This window comes from Bos javanicus, chromosome 9 (assembly GCF_032452875.1).
Source record: "Bos javanicus breed banteng chromosome 9, ARS-OSU_banteng_1.0, whole genome shotgun sequence".
Lineage (NCBI taxonomy): Eukaryota > Metazoa > Chordata > Mammalia > Artiodactyla > Bovidae > Bos > Bos javanicus.
In genome coordinates this window covers 27,919,745-27,935,139 of record NC_083876.1, presented here as the reverse complement: position 1 = coordinate 27,935,139, position 15,395 = coordinate 27,919,745, and the positions used below count along the sequence as shown (strand labels likewise).

Here is a 15,395-nt window from a genome sequence, read left to right as displayed (position 1 = left end):
CCAGGCTCCTCCGTCCATGGGATTTCCCAGGCAAGAGTACTGGAGTGGGGTGCCATTGCCTTCTCCAGCCATTAGGCTATTATATTTCATATACGGGACATGTCCTTATATTTCCTTTTTCTTGACACTCTTCCACCTATTTGTTTTTTGTGTTTCTATTTTTTCCCGTTAATTTAGTCAAGTCAGTTGTTAAGGCTTACCTACTTTTCCATGATACTAAGCTGAATTATACTTGTTCCAGCATATTAACTCCACATAACTGTGTTACCTCATGCCTAGCCCTGTACAGTGCTGCAATCAAAAGAAATGGCAGTTTAAAATTCAAGGAAGAGTTGAAGACATATTTAAATCTTTCCTGAGGTCTCTCAAAATAGCTAATGTTGTATGACCCAAAGCAAAACGTTCTAAAGGTTCTCTCCTTATTGGATTCCCCAATCATCTCTCATCATAGCAGCTCTTCCAAAAACCTTCTCTCTCTGGAAGTGGAAGTGTTAGTCGCTCAGTCGTGTTCGACTCTTAGGGACCCCATGGACCGCAGCCCGCCAGGCTTCTCTGTCTACGGGATTTCCCAGGCAAGAATACTGGAGTGGGTTGCCATTTTCTTCTCTAGGGGATCTTCCCAACTCAGGGATCGAACCCAGGCCTCCTGCATTGAGGGCAGACTCCTTACCATCTGAACCACCAGAAAGCTCTTTTTCTGGAAAACACACTAAAAACTTACTCCAGCCCATGCTGACTCTCCTATTCCCTTCTCAAGCTCTTTTCTCAGTGTCCAAATCTTATGTTTTCTTCTGGGGACTATCCCTTGTTCAAACATGAATTAATTTAATTATTTGAGCTTCTTCCAAATGTTTTTTTTTTTTTTGGCTCAGCCAGCGTATCCTGAGTCCTAAGTATAATATAAGCACTCAGGAGCTGACCAGGCATATCTAGAATATTCCTTCAGCATTACGGTGGTGGGGAAAAGCTATGAATATGTGTGTTAATATTTGTGTCCTCATCACACATGTAAGAAAGAATAATTTAAAATTTTTTTTACAAATAATTGAAAGGTGAAAGTTGAATTCAGTCTGTAGTTCAGTGACTAGTGTACCAAAGTTTATTTCTTAGTCTTGGTAGGTGAATCATGGTTATGTAAAATGAAAACATTAGAGGAAAAATATATTAGAAATCTGTATATTATCTTTACAATTATTCTGTTAATCTAAAATCATCTGAAAATAAAGAGTTTAAAAACAACAAAATGTTGGAAAAATTTTAAGACTTAAATAGATGATTCATTTTCCCCTCAGAAGTAGGGATTAGCCCTTGTGTAACACAAGGAAATAAAATAAATGTGTAGGGAGGAAAATGAATGAAATAAAAGCCTCAAGCATGATAAAACTGTGGAGATGAAACAGAATTTTGAGATTATTATGTTGAAAATAAAACTTTTTAGATGAGGAAGCTGAGTCATTTCTCTGAGTTTAAGAAACTAATATGAACTAGTGGATCTTTAGTTCAGACTCCTGATTGCTATACCCTCATTTATGGGTAGGGTATAGCAGTAGGTCACCATGATCTTCTAATCAACAAATCTAAAGGACCCTGGCCAATTTTTGTCATATCCATCTCTCTGGGGCTATTGGCTTTGTTGTAGCCTTTCTTTTCTCATTATTTTTTCATATTTGGCTTTCTAGTCTGTCTTCTGCTGATGTTTTTGATGGTTAATTTTATGTGATGACATTTGGTATGGTTCATTTTGACTACGCCATAGTAACAGTTACTTGGTCAAAACCATTCTAATTGTTGCTCTAAGGTATTTTTTAGATGTGATTAATATTTAAATCAGTAGACTTTGAGTAAAGTAGATTGCCAATCAGTTGAAGGCATTAAGAGAAAAGACTGACATTTTCTAAGGAAGAAGGAATTCTGCCTCTAGTCTGCCTTTGGACTTGAGAAAATAATATTAACTCTTCCCAGGCATGCCCGATGGACTTCAGACTTACCAGCACCCCAAATCACATGATCGCATGAACCAATTCATTAGAATAACTTCTATTTCTCCCCTCTCCCTGCCCCGCTGGGTGTGTGTGTTTGTGTGTGTGTCTGTAGGGGGGCAGTTGTGTGTGTGCACATGTATTGGCTCTATTTCTCTGGAGAACTCCAAGACAATGTTATTCCCACATTTTCCTTCTTGGGTGCCCTAAACCTCACTCAAACTCATGACTGGCCTGCCATTTAGTTATATTCAAAATGAAAATTTGTATGACATAGGATATTTTTAAGATCTCCTGTTCCTTGGGAGCTCAATAAGTATTACTGGGAATAGTAATGCTTCTCCGATCACAAATTGTGAGCATCACTGAGGTTAAAAATAATTAAACAGTTTTCTAATAAGAATTTCATAGTTCTTTTTAATATAATTGTATACATTGAAGTGAAGTGACGTGAAAGTCACTCAGTCGTGTCCAACTCTTTGCGACCCCATGGACTGTATAGTCCAAGGAATTCTCCAGGCCAGAATACTGGAGTGGGTAGCCTTTCCCTTCTCCAGGGGATCTTTCCAACCCAGGGATTGAAGCCAGGTCTCCCACATTGCAGGCAGATTCTTCACCAGCTGAGCCACAAGGGAAGCCCAATTGTATACATTAAGACTGTCCAAAAAGGAAACATAACATATTATGCAGACCCAAAGCATTACACTATGAATTCTTTTTCACCAAGAATAACATAGAACTAGAATTCCCCACCACATGCTTCTGGAAATGCTATGCTCAGATTAAGTTTATGACTTCAGTGTCTGTAGCTCTCTCATTTGTGAACTCCAGACTCCTAGCTTCACTTGTCTGCTGGAGATGATCACTTATGTGAATCCCACTTAACATGCTGCTCAACACATGGCAGAGTCTTCATTTTCTCTCCAGGTCCAAGATCCACCCTCACCTTTATGGATTGTGTTAACCAAGGATTAATACAACCTCTGGATTCAGGTTAGTTTGCCCAATAGGAACAATATCAAGAGATAATAGAGCAGGAAAAATAAAAGAGATAGTTGAATATTTATTCTCCAACTACCTCCCTGGCTCACTGGGAATATTATATACATAATTTTACACATTGTTGATGATATGTTCTTCTACTAAAGGACATAGTTCTGGCTGGGCATATCTCTCTTAGAGTTACAATGTTTGAGGATTTGTAAACCTCTCCATTTCCATGATTCCTCAGGCCTAGGACTGATAAAGCCTTCCTGAGTTGGTCAGGCTTGGGGTGCTTCACCATAACTCCGCTCAAACCTTTATAAACACTACATTCATTAAACACTCTTAATTATCCATTTTGAATATTCCAGGGACCCTGATGCACTAAGCAAGTCTGAAACTGAATGCATTATCGTCTCCCCAAACCTGTTCTTATTCTTAAGTGCCATTCATTTACCCAGGTCAGATAAGACTTTAGCAATTATGCTCAGCCGTAACTTTTAATTGCTAGCTCTAGATAATGGAATAGACTGATCCTGGGCATGAGACATTTGAATTCCAATTCCAATTATACCATTGTTAGGATGGCGTTATCTTAGGCAATTTATTTGATTCCTCTGATCTTCTCTTGAAATGATATAAATCATATTCACTGCTTGAAATTGTTTTGAGGGTTCAATGTGATTGTTTATAACAAAAGTAGCATGATTTTTCCTCATAAACAGTAGCCTCCTACATTTTTCTTACCTCTAAACCTCCAAGCTCTACCTTTCGTCATCCACCCTTACTATCGCTGACTCATTGCTGACTCATCACCTTACTTATCCCTGACTCAGTAATCTAAAATGCAAATCTAATTGTACTACTCCTCTGCTCAGTTGTTTTAGCAGGCTCATGCAGTCTATGGGTAGCGGGGGTGGGGGGTGGGAGGGAGGTAAATGATTCCGTTTTGTGTACAAAATTCTTCAGGATATGACCAGAGTCCTATATTAAGAAACTTTATAGAGTTTCACAATTGCTGACTAATGACATTAATGCAATTACCATATTAACTTCTACAGATATCAATAAAAATCTACTATGAAAATTAAGTATTTACTATATGTACAAATTTGCTGATTAAAAAAATAATGATAATAGTAACTAATAGCTAGGTACCTAATTGTGCTAAGTTGCTATATACATTATTTCAAGCAGTCCTCATAGCAACTTTCTAAGTAAAAGAGGACCCAAAAGTAGTATGGTTTACCTATGTTATCAAAATTTACAACTAGAGGTCAATTCCATTAAAAACTGCACAAAGATATGAGTTAAGTTCACCTCAAAACAAAGGAAAATATTGTATTGCCCACAAGTTCAACAAGATTTACTGTGTCATAGAGTTAATGGAATGAGAACCTGAGCCAAATTTCTATTTTATTATTTTATGCTTCTTGCTTCCCAGGATGTATCTCAATGAAGAGCAAAGATGATAAAGTTCCCAGTTTAATAGAACTGTAAATAAAATGTTACTAGCTCCTGTAGAACATTGTCCTCGAATGCATCCTATGGTAAGAAATTATCTCATAATAAGTTTCTTATATTGCTCCTTTCTCCTCCATACAAATACTACCAACTTACTCTTTATGGCCCAATGCAAGTCTTGTGATTTGACCACATAGCCTTGCCTCAATCATATTTCATCTTCCTCTTAACTTTCACAGCCTTTATGACCTGTACAACTCACTTTTGAACTTCAGAAAATAATACTTCATAGTGTTATCCATTTCACGGGGACATGCCTGGTTGCCCCAAGTTTGACATCTGTATCCAGACCATGGTCACAGCCTTACACATCTATAGGAGCTGTTTAAATCTGGGCCAAGCCATGGAGTCTTCACTCTGTTCTTAATACAGCTTACTACCAATCCACCAGCCTGGAAAAATAAGCTTGAGATCTCTCAGTGTGAAAGCAGAAAATTATCTCTGAGATTATTTAAGTTCAGTCTCCACAGTTGACAGTAGAAGAAATGGAGGCCCTAAAAAGTCAATCCATTTGTCAAAGATTAGTATCAAAGCTGCAATTGGAAGCTGGGGCTTTAGTCTTTCTCTTGAGAGTTCTCTTGCCCACTTTTGTGTGATTGCATTTATAATATTATTCACAACTGCAGTACTAAGTTAGTACCAGTTATATATTTATTCAAGAAGAAGATAGGGTATATAGTAGTAGTTCACCTTACTTTATTTGGTTCCATTACTGCAAATTATGTCTGTAATGGAATATTAAAAGTAATTTAAGTATAAGATATATACCTTTCCACATCTTTGCCAGAATAGATGCAGTGTGGCCAGTTTACATTAAATGTCCAGTAATCAATCACATGTGGATTGAAGTCTTTAATTCTTCAGAGATCACTGAGAACATACAACATGATTTTTGGTAGTGGTGGAGGGGGTTGTGTTGAATAGGAGGAGAGAAAATAATATCCAGCAATGTCGATTAAAGAATCAGTTCAGTTCAGTCGCTCAGTCACGTCTGACTCTTTGCGACTCCATGGACTGCAGCACACCAGGCCTCCCTGTCCATCACAAATTTCCGGAGTTTACTCAAACTCATGTCCATTGAGTCGGTGATACCATCCAACCATCTCATCCTCTGTGGTCGCCTTCTCCTCCTGCCTTCAATCTTTCCCAGCATCAGGGTCTTTTCAAATGAGTCAGTTCTTCACATCAGGTGGCCAGAGTATTGGAGTTTCAGCTTCAGCATCAGACCTTCTAATGAATATTCAGGACTGATTTCCTTTAGGATGGATGGGTTGTATCTCCTTGCAGTCCAAAGGACTTTCAGGAATCTTCTCCAACACCATGGTTGAAAAGCTTCAATTCTTCAGTGCTCAGCTTTCTTTATAGTGAAACTCTCACATCCATACATGACTACTGGAAAAACCATAGCTTTGACTAGATTGACCTTTGTAGGCAAAGTAATGTCTCTGCTTTTTAATATGCTGTCTAGGTTGGTCAGAACTTTTCTTCCAAACAGCAAGTGTCTTTTTATTTCATGGCTGCAGTCACCATCTGCAGTGATTTTGGAGCCCAAAAATAAAAAATAAAAAAAATAAAAAGTTTCCACTGCTTCCACAGTGGAAACAGTGATTAAAGAATAACAGGATCATGTCCATCAATTGTACTAATATTAAGATTTAATGAAGCAGATTTTTTTGATGCTTGGAAGGGGATGGAAAATGTTGCTTGAAGCTCTTTTGTTTCATCACTGAGGACTCTCTTCTAGAGCAGTCAGACTAATCTTTCCTAAGAAAAACAGCTCTGACAAACATGATAAATGGGCTTTCATGTTAAGGCTTAAAACCACCTGTGATGTTAATATAATGAGGAACCATTTGGTGAAGCAGGCGAGGTACTCACATAGACCTGTCCCACTTGTGGAATGTATGGGTAACTACAGTGGCTTGAACTTGCAAGCCTTTCAGCAGCAATGAGAGCTCACAGTAGATAGAAAAACTAATTCATTGCAAAATGTAACACTGTTTGAAAAATCATAAGAATTAATACTATATTGAACGTAGTTTTCTGTTTAAGTTAGTTCCAGGTAAGTTATGTCCATAATTAAAAGCAAATTGACAACAATGACCAAAATGATTGCATGAGATTGTCATTATACAAGATCTTTTCAATGATGCTATAGTTAATTTTCATGGACAAAGGCCAAATGTATTCTAAAACATATAGTGGTAAGGGCTTTCCTGGTAGTTCAGAAGGTAAAGAATCTGCCTGCAATGCAGGAGACTCTTGTTTGATCTCTGGCTCGGGAAAATCCCCTGGAAGAGGGAATGGTGACCCACTCGAGTATTCTTGTCTGGAGAATCCCACGGTTGATTGTTGTTCAGTCGTGAGTCATGTCCGACTCTTTGTGATCCCATGGACCCTCCAGGCTCCTCTGTCCATGAGGTTCTCCAGGCAAGAATACTGGAGTGGGTTGCAATTTCCTTCAGGATTCAAAGAAAACAACTGATTTAATATATGGTTAGTTTTTACATCTGAAGATTCAAAGCAAAATAATTTCATTATGGTGTACAAAGTGTGTGGTGTGGGGAGAGGTTGAAATTCTAGGAAGACCAGAGACACTTCTGGGCCTTCGAGAAGTGACCAAAGATAAGAAGTGCATAGAAACTTCACAGAATGAGAAGCAAGTGTTGTGAGAAACTCATTGCTTTAAGTGGTATGAAAGCACAAAGGAAGCGTTAAAGGGCTTCATGGATGTGCAGAACTCTTTTGCCCATAACAAGGTCTTTTTTTTCGATTTTTACTGATAAAACCCTAAATCGTTTCCAATCTTTTGTGAGCAAACTTAATAATCTAGTCTATATATAATCCCCCCTCTTTTAAACATTAAAATGCAAATATGTTTAAGCTCCTACATTTTGACCTGTTTTAACTATATTCCTCAAATCAAAGAGCATATGTTAGTGTCACATGTAAGTTCCTTTTTACATAATACCATTTTCTTGCAACTTGGTCCTAAGGAAGTTCCAGACTAAAATAGTGCATCAAGGACTGTGCATAATCAGCCTCACTAAAAACAGCTTGATTAATACTAAATATGTCCTAGTTCCTAATCAATTATGTTAATGAAGTCCCAGGCAGCACATCTGCAAGCACTGACAAAGCCCATGATCTCAGCGTTGCCTGATAATGTGGGCTCCTTAGGAAGTTGCTCAGTGGCAGCATGCTCAGGGCAAAGACTGCCTTTCTGCAGACAAAAAGTGGATACTACTAACAAAAGTCTTGGAATCCTACAATATTGCTAGATTATTCACTTAAACTGTATTGGGCTCCAGGATGAAATGTCAAATAATATTTCTCTTTAAATATAATAGCAGAACCTAAGCTTCCCATTTAACAAATGACACGTTCCTTTCCAAGTGACAGACTGATAGGCAAAACATTTGCTACATGATGGTTTATGAGCCTCTTCCAGGAGCTAAGGTGGAGTCAAACATTTGAATAATATGCCTATCAGAAACTGCCTTAGATTAGGGAATTGGAGTCCCCAGATTTATGTCCATCTCACAACAACAGTAGAATTAGAATCTGATGAAACATAAAGGTGACAGTATTATTTACAGGCTATCTCTTGCTCTGTGAACATTTGGACAGTGAGATGGTTACTTGTCTGTTTTTGTCTAATTATCTCAAGTCACATAAGCTATTATAGTCCAAATGTCAGAAGAAATACAACTCTGATCTCCCTCCCTTGCTTTTGGACTATAAATTTCTTCTTTCTTACTAGCTAGGTAAATTGATATATATCAGTAACCAAAAACGAGAGTGATTTTTTGTTGTTTTATTACCATCAGTATAAACTCAGTTATATTTGAGTTCAGTTAAGAACAATTTTTGAAAATATTTAACTTCTATCAATTATAAGCATGTATAGAAGATGATGCAAGTTAGGGATTTATGGTGTTAGGAAGACATATATGATAGAAATGAAAAAGGGAAAATCATTGATTGCTAAAAAAGAAATACTTAAACAACTTATTAAACTGAACGAATTATATGAGGTAAACATTCAAGTTGCTTTACATTAACTAAACTTAAAGGTTACCAACTGCTATGGACTGAATTGAGTCCTTCCAAAGCTTATATGTTGAAGCCCTAACCCTCCATGTAACTGGATTGGAGACAGGGCCTTTAGCAGGAAATGAAACTTTAATGAGATCACAAGGGTGGAGTCCTGATCCAATAGAAGTTTCTTTGCTAAGAAGAGGAAGAGACACCAGCGTGTGCTCTCTGCCGTGTGACAACACAGCAAGAAGGAGACCGTATACAAGCCAGGAAACAGGCTCTCACTAGAATCCAATCTCAGGTACCCTGACCTGAGACTCCCAGTTTCCAGAACTGCAAGAAAATACATTTCTGTTGTTTAAGCCATCCAGTCCGCAGTATTCTGCCATGGCAGCCCTTGCAGACTAAGACACTAGGCTGATAGGGAATTTAAGAAATTATATCAAGAAGAAGCTGTCCTCACATACTTGTCTCACACACAAAGGAAATCTGGACCCAAATGAGTGATGGGAGAAGGAGATGTGAAAGTCAAGGGAGGCAGTGAGACCATCACCCTATCAAAATGATCACATTTAAAGATTAATAAATAAAAGACCTATGTGGACCAAATAAATGTATCTTTAGCTTGGTTGGATGGGAGACAAAAGTTTCAAACCTTGGACTATATCTGTATCATTCTCTAAATATTCAAGAAGTGTTGCTTATTTGGACTCTTGAAGTAAGACTTTACATGAACTTTTCATTAAATCATGGTCTCTAATAACCAAATTCTTTTCTTCAGATTGGTACTGATACAGTACTGACTTACAGATTGTATTTTTATTTGAAATTTGCAACTGCTAATTCATTCAATTTGTAGCTGACCAACTCAAAATATCTTGCATACAATATATAATAAGGTTGTTATAATTTACAAGTATAATGTAACCTTTCCCTCAATCCCAATGGCATTTCTCCTGCTCTCTTGCCTTTCTACAATGCTTAGGTATGTGGCTTGAAATCTTTTGCTTTCCCCCCACACAACTAGCAATCAAAATTTTTCCATGTGTGCCACTCCAGTTATTCTGAAGGACATTTGGCCAGTAGTAGGTCATTTAGATGATTACTACTAAGTTGAAAGTATTTTTAGGAATATTCAATTGCTCTCTACCTGCCTCCTAAAGCAGGTGGGACTTTACTACTCAGATGAAGTACTGAAGAAGCAGCAGCAATATTTGGGAGCTTGGTGAAAATGCAGAATCTCAGGCCTTCCCCTTGACCTAGCAAATCAGAATTTTCATTGTCAAAGATCCCCAGGTGATCTCTGTGTATATTTAAATATTGATACACATTGCTAGGGTACCCTTGATTGACATCAGAAGATGATACGTCTATCATAGAACTGCCTGAAATCTGAAGCACAAAACGTTATGCCTTCATGTTACCAAAGTTGCTGATGTCTCATAAAACATTAAGTTACAATCCTCAAACTTCAAAGTCTGCATAGTAATGTGATAGAAAGATCCTTGGCTATAGATCTAGAAAGTCAGGGCTGGAATCTAAGTCCTTCTGTATACTAGTTAAAAAAAAATAAACTCCAAGTCTAAATTTGTTAATCATTGATAATAATATCTACAGGGTTTTGAGACATCGAATAAGAAATGCATATACCCACAGCCAACATAAAAATATTCTAAATAAATGTGAGTTGAATACAGCATAGCCACAGGCATGATTTGGTCAGAATCTGGCCATAAAAGTACATAGAACACGCTGGTATTTCAATCTAAACTTAGGAAAACTTCACCTGCTCAGCTACTGAAATCCTCCCCTGGCTACTGACTGTAACATAAATAAATGTATTGACTGAAATAGAAATGTATAGCCAAATGACTTCTGGGTCTGTGGTCAATTAGACAATGTATCTTTCACCAAGGCATTCAGATTTTATTAAAAAATAAAAATATTTATTTATTTTTTTTTAGGTGTCATGAAAAAAAATAAAAATAAATTTAAAAACGATTTGAAGCAGGCTACCAACTTTATATGTTTGGTGTAAAATAACTGCTTGAATTTGTAGTAATTTTTACACATAAACATAAGCCAAAGGCTCTTAAAATTCAATGTATATAAGACTCAACTGAGGAGTTTGTTAAAAATACAGATTTTCCTCTCTGAATTGCCAGAGAATCTGATTTACTAGATCTAAGATGTGGTAGGAATATGTATTTTTTTTAATGAGCTTTACAATTGATCTTGATGCTGGTGATCTACAAACTATTCTTTGTGGACAGTTGTAGTAAGCTAATACAGTGAAGTTAAAGAAACCCCTAAGTTCATCACTATCAAATACAAAAATAAAATTTTTGCAATTGTTACAGTTTTATTCTACCTTTACAACACTTGTTTGTAGTAGTATTATTATTATGAGCATCAGTATTTTACTAATAAAAAGTCTGAACGTTTAGGTATCACATTTAAGGTCATCCAGGTAGAAAAGGGCAGAACCAGAGTCTGGACCCAGATCTGTGTGATTGTAGAACACAGGCTGTTAATCACTATATTATTTCCTAAGGCACAAAGTTACTACCATCTTTCTAAGTTACAAGAGGTTATCAATAGGGCCTGGGTTATCTTTGTAGGAGGGGCTTGGAGGATACATAAGAAGAGCTGAAAATCTCCAACATTTTCTCCTAATTATTGGAAATTTATTTGGGAGTGGATTTAGGGGACAGAATATAAATAAGGTATAGAGGAGAGAATAGGCTAACATGAGTGTATAATTCCTGATAATGAGCATACAATGTTTTCTTGAGTTTCCAATTCAACAATTACAAGGTATTATCTGTCCCTTTGACCCTATACTTCCTGGCTTGATTTCCAGAGTATGAAGCTGGTCATCCTTCTGGAAGCCAATGGCTACCAATGTATAATCTCAGGAGGAAATTTTTGGTGTTCTAAATAGGAGCAAATTGTACTTTTAGGAAGAGTAAACTATAGTTTAGACATACTAAAACTATGAGAAAAGGTGGATTTTGTTGTTGCTGCAACAACTATTTTGCTTTGTTTCTCTATATTCTATCTACAATAGAGATGATCTTTGGAAAAATAAAATACTTGCCTTCAAGAGTAGGTGATGCAAGAGTGGGTCTGGAAGCTTGTTCTGTTGGTAACGGAGGTGGTATGGCTGGGCTCTGCCCTGTGCACACAATGCAGGAATAGATATTGAAAAAAATTATTAATAAATTTAATATACATAAATAGAATAGCTAGATCTGTCCCCAACATGCATAATTCATAATCCAAAGTATAAATTCATATTATTATGCAATAAGAAAATTGATATTAGGTGAGATCTTTAAGTAGATACATACAAAGATTCAGTTATCTTCAGAGTTATTTCTGAATATATTTCTTTTCTTAGATATATATACAATGTCAAATATATCTACTGGACTTTATTAATGAAAAACCTACATGTATTCAAATAAAGCAATTATTTTCAATATGCACTTCAAATTATGGAAACTGAAATCACAGAAGCTAAGAGGAACCCTAATACATAGAAAAATCACCATTTTCTTCTTTTAACTAAAAATTCTCGAGTGATATAATAAGGCAATAAAGGAAAATTAAAATTCATAGGCCTTTTGATATTGAACAGGTACATTTTCTCCTGCTAAAATAAATGACCCGCAGTTAAGTAAATAATGGGCCACAGGGAAAATATATTCAGTTTTATAGAAACTTAAAAGCCTCCCTCATCTCTAGGCTTATTATGAACCATAAAATCTCACAATTGTTTTCAATACTTCCTTATCCCAAGTGATTTCTTTAATTAAACAAAACCATCCGGGCCATGAACTGTAAACATTAACTAACGTATGATCCCATATGAAATGCTTGCAAAATCTTTTATCATTCATTTTCATTTCATAAACTCCTGCTGTGTGTCTCTTTTAAATCTAAGAATCAACACGGGCATATATATGCACTTTCTAAAATTTCACTGACAACTAGATATTATTGAATGCTAGCAGACCTGCCTGCTTACTAGAAGTCTTCCTTTTTTAGAATTTGTCAAAATTAGTTTGCTCTGGTGAATTATGGATTAGCAGCCAGAGCTGCACACACAACACCTTCTGTGGTGGCAAAGAAGGGAGGAACTCCAGGCCCTCAAGCTGAGTAGAAGAGGTTACTAGCTACTCATTGAAGGATTTACTTTTAGCTGTTAAACCCATCCAGATGGATTACTGAGCACACCCATATGCACAGAAGCAAAGCATATTTTCATGCAGGCCATGCCATATATCTAGAAAAGTATACATCCATATTAGTACTGATTATTTTCCTAATGAAAGCAAAGATGGAAATATGGAATGTAACACGGAATTTCATTTTTCAGTAAGCAAGGAAAAAGTAAGGATGGGTGGGCACATTAAAAAAGGAGTTTGTGCCACATTGATTTTCCCTAGCTAATATTTATACAGTGCTTACTATACATATGCCTAGAATGATCCCAAACAGTTTTGACGTATGAAGTCATTTAATCTTCATAAGATCCTTAGAATGCAGGTATAATTTTCATTTTGCAGTTTAAACTGAAGTGAACAGGGATTCAGGGGCTCAGCTCCTAAGAAGTGGACTTGAGGTGCTGAAACTTCCTCTCAGACTACCTAAGGCAGTTTAAGATAGTCACATGTAAAGGTCCATCACATGTAAGGATGAAGAGAGACAGAGGAGTGGAGTTTCCACCCTGACTTTCTACCATCTTTGTAAGCCAAAGGGATGTACACTAGGGAGTATTCTCTCCCAAATTTTGCTTGAAAGCTGTCCTTGAAAAAATGTTTCTAAAATAGGATGGTATTTTGTAGCTTTTAAAATCTATAGAGAATCTAGACTGAGGAAGGAGTCAATTAAATAACTAAAGCTTAAATACAAGTGACCATGAACATCCATAAATCAATTATTTCTAAATAATAAGGCTTTCAAAAATATCTTCAAGGGATCCTGCTTGTTCAAATTGAACTGATTTCTCTGCTGTCAAATACTTCCTTGAATAGCAGTAATGTATGATCTTAGTTTTGATCAGCCATTTAAGAATTTATTTTTGAATGTATTCAATTCTTTCCATAGGGAATAGTTTATAATTTAGACTACAAAATCTTCGTATATTTTCCTGGAGGAACTCTGAAGTCATTATTTTATTTTTTAACTTAGCACTTATTATATCTCAGCACAGGAAAAACATTAATCTCCAACTCTGCTTGTAAGAAGTTCCCAATATCATGGCTAAAACAGATTTACAGACAGATTATTATAACATAGTGTGATGATGGGAAATAATATACACAGAGGAGATGTCACAGAATGATTCTTGCATTTAAAAGCCTGAAGAGAGTTTCCCAAGTAAAGAATGGAGGAGGAGAGGGAGGGATAGCAGACAGTGATTATCTAGTGAAAAAAAAAAAGCCTGGATGCCAAGATACATAGAACTATTAGAACAATCAAACAGGTATTTCTGCAACATAAAGTACAAAGTGCAGTTTATATCAGAAATTCTCTACAACTATAATAAACAATATCATACTCTCTAAAATGGACAACCACATGATGGTGAGACAGTGGACTCAGTAGGGAAGTATCACCAACAGAAAAAGAAAAAAAAAAACAGTTTTTTTTTTTTTTTTGCCTCTAGAGTGACAGAGCTAGGTAGCTCTGGCAGGGGAATTATTAGCTCAGGGCAAGTTTTTGTTTTGTTAAGGGTCACCAAAACAAATCAGGCATGTCATACTTGAGAATGACACCTGACTCTCTGGTACTGACTTACAGAAAAGGCCTCTTTTATGTTCAAATAATGTCAGAAAATGCTACTGAAATTACAGACTATTTTTTCTATATGAATGAATATAAAATTATATCTATATAATAATTTATGGATATATTAATATAATTTTATAATGAAAGCAAGCTGTTTATTATAAAGCCTACATGATTGGAATCAAATAAATATGGGAGTTTCAGCTCCACTGCCTATAATCTGTGTGAATTTGAAAATGTCATGAAGTATCCAAGCTTCATGGCCTTTCTAAAATGAGGAGAGTTTTTGTCAGCTGTTGTGAGGATTAAGAAATGAAACATCTAACACATAGTAAATACTCAAAATATTCTTTCTCCTACAATATATTTACAATTTATATCCCACCTAATTACACAAGAGGACTTGAAACAGACTTTTGAAGTAAGACAACAAAGACATAATAACAGATAAAATTAAACATGACAGAAATAGCAGAACTCATTTACAGGAAAGAGGCTTATCATTTTATTAGGAATATATTTCTTTGGAATTTGTGAGGATTGTTACTCTCTAAAGGAAGAATTTACGTTGTTGAAATTTACATTGGATCTCTAAAGGTGCCCTTCATTTTACAAGCTATTACCTGAAAATCCCTCTGACATTCAAACACAGTGAATTGGCTTTATTTTTGTTCCGTGAGTGATTTTGACTGGCTTATTTCCATAATACCTGAATCTCATGTTTGTAAGCTGCCAATATTTTATTGTTCTGAGTTTTTTCTCACTCAAGTCAATATGATTGCTTTCAGTTTAGTCTAATTCCACTGGGGATGACATATAGTATGCATTCCTCCTAATGATCTAAGTTACTGATGTTTTCTTTACTTTACTAGAAATAATGAATTACTCAGAATCTCAAATCAAGAAGGAGGCTATGAGCAGAATTCAGGTAATGTGAAGGAAAAAGCAATTCACAATACTGAAGCTTGATTTACCTAGCTTTTTAATCAAAGGAGATTTCTTAGTTCTAAACCATCTCTAGATAACTAAAGTCTACGTCCTAAATCTTGAAACAAATATTGAGGATAT

General features: G+C 36.1%; 1 protein-coding gene and 1 long non-coding RNA gene across 51 annotated transcripts in view; one reads left to right on the top strand and one right to left on the bottom strand.

Annotated features, from left to right (window-relative positions):
* Positions 1 to 15,395, bottom strand: part of TRDN (triadin) — a 415,136-nt gene that overhangs the window by 212,006 nt on the left and 187,735 nt on the right. For all 50 annotated transcript variants that reach the window (XM_061427426.1, XM_061427397.1, XM_061427384.1 and 47 more), the window contains one exon: positions 11,629 to 11,706. In XM_061427426.1, coding sequence (XP_061283410.1) covers positions 11,629 to 11,706 — 78 coding nt within the window. The remainder of the gene's footprint in view (positions 1 to 11,628; positions 11,707 to 15,395) is intronic.
* Positions 1 to 15,395, top strand: part of LOC133253763 (uncharacterized) — a 56,240-nt gene that overhangs the window by 10,594 nt on the left and 30,251 nt on the right. The window lies entirely within an intron of this gene.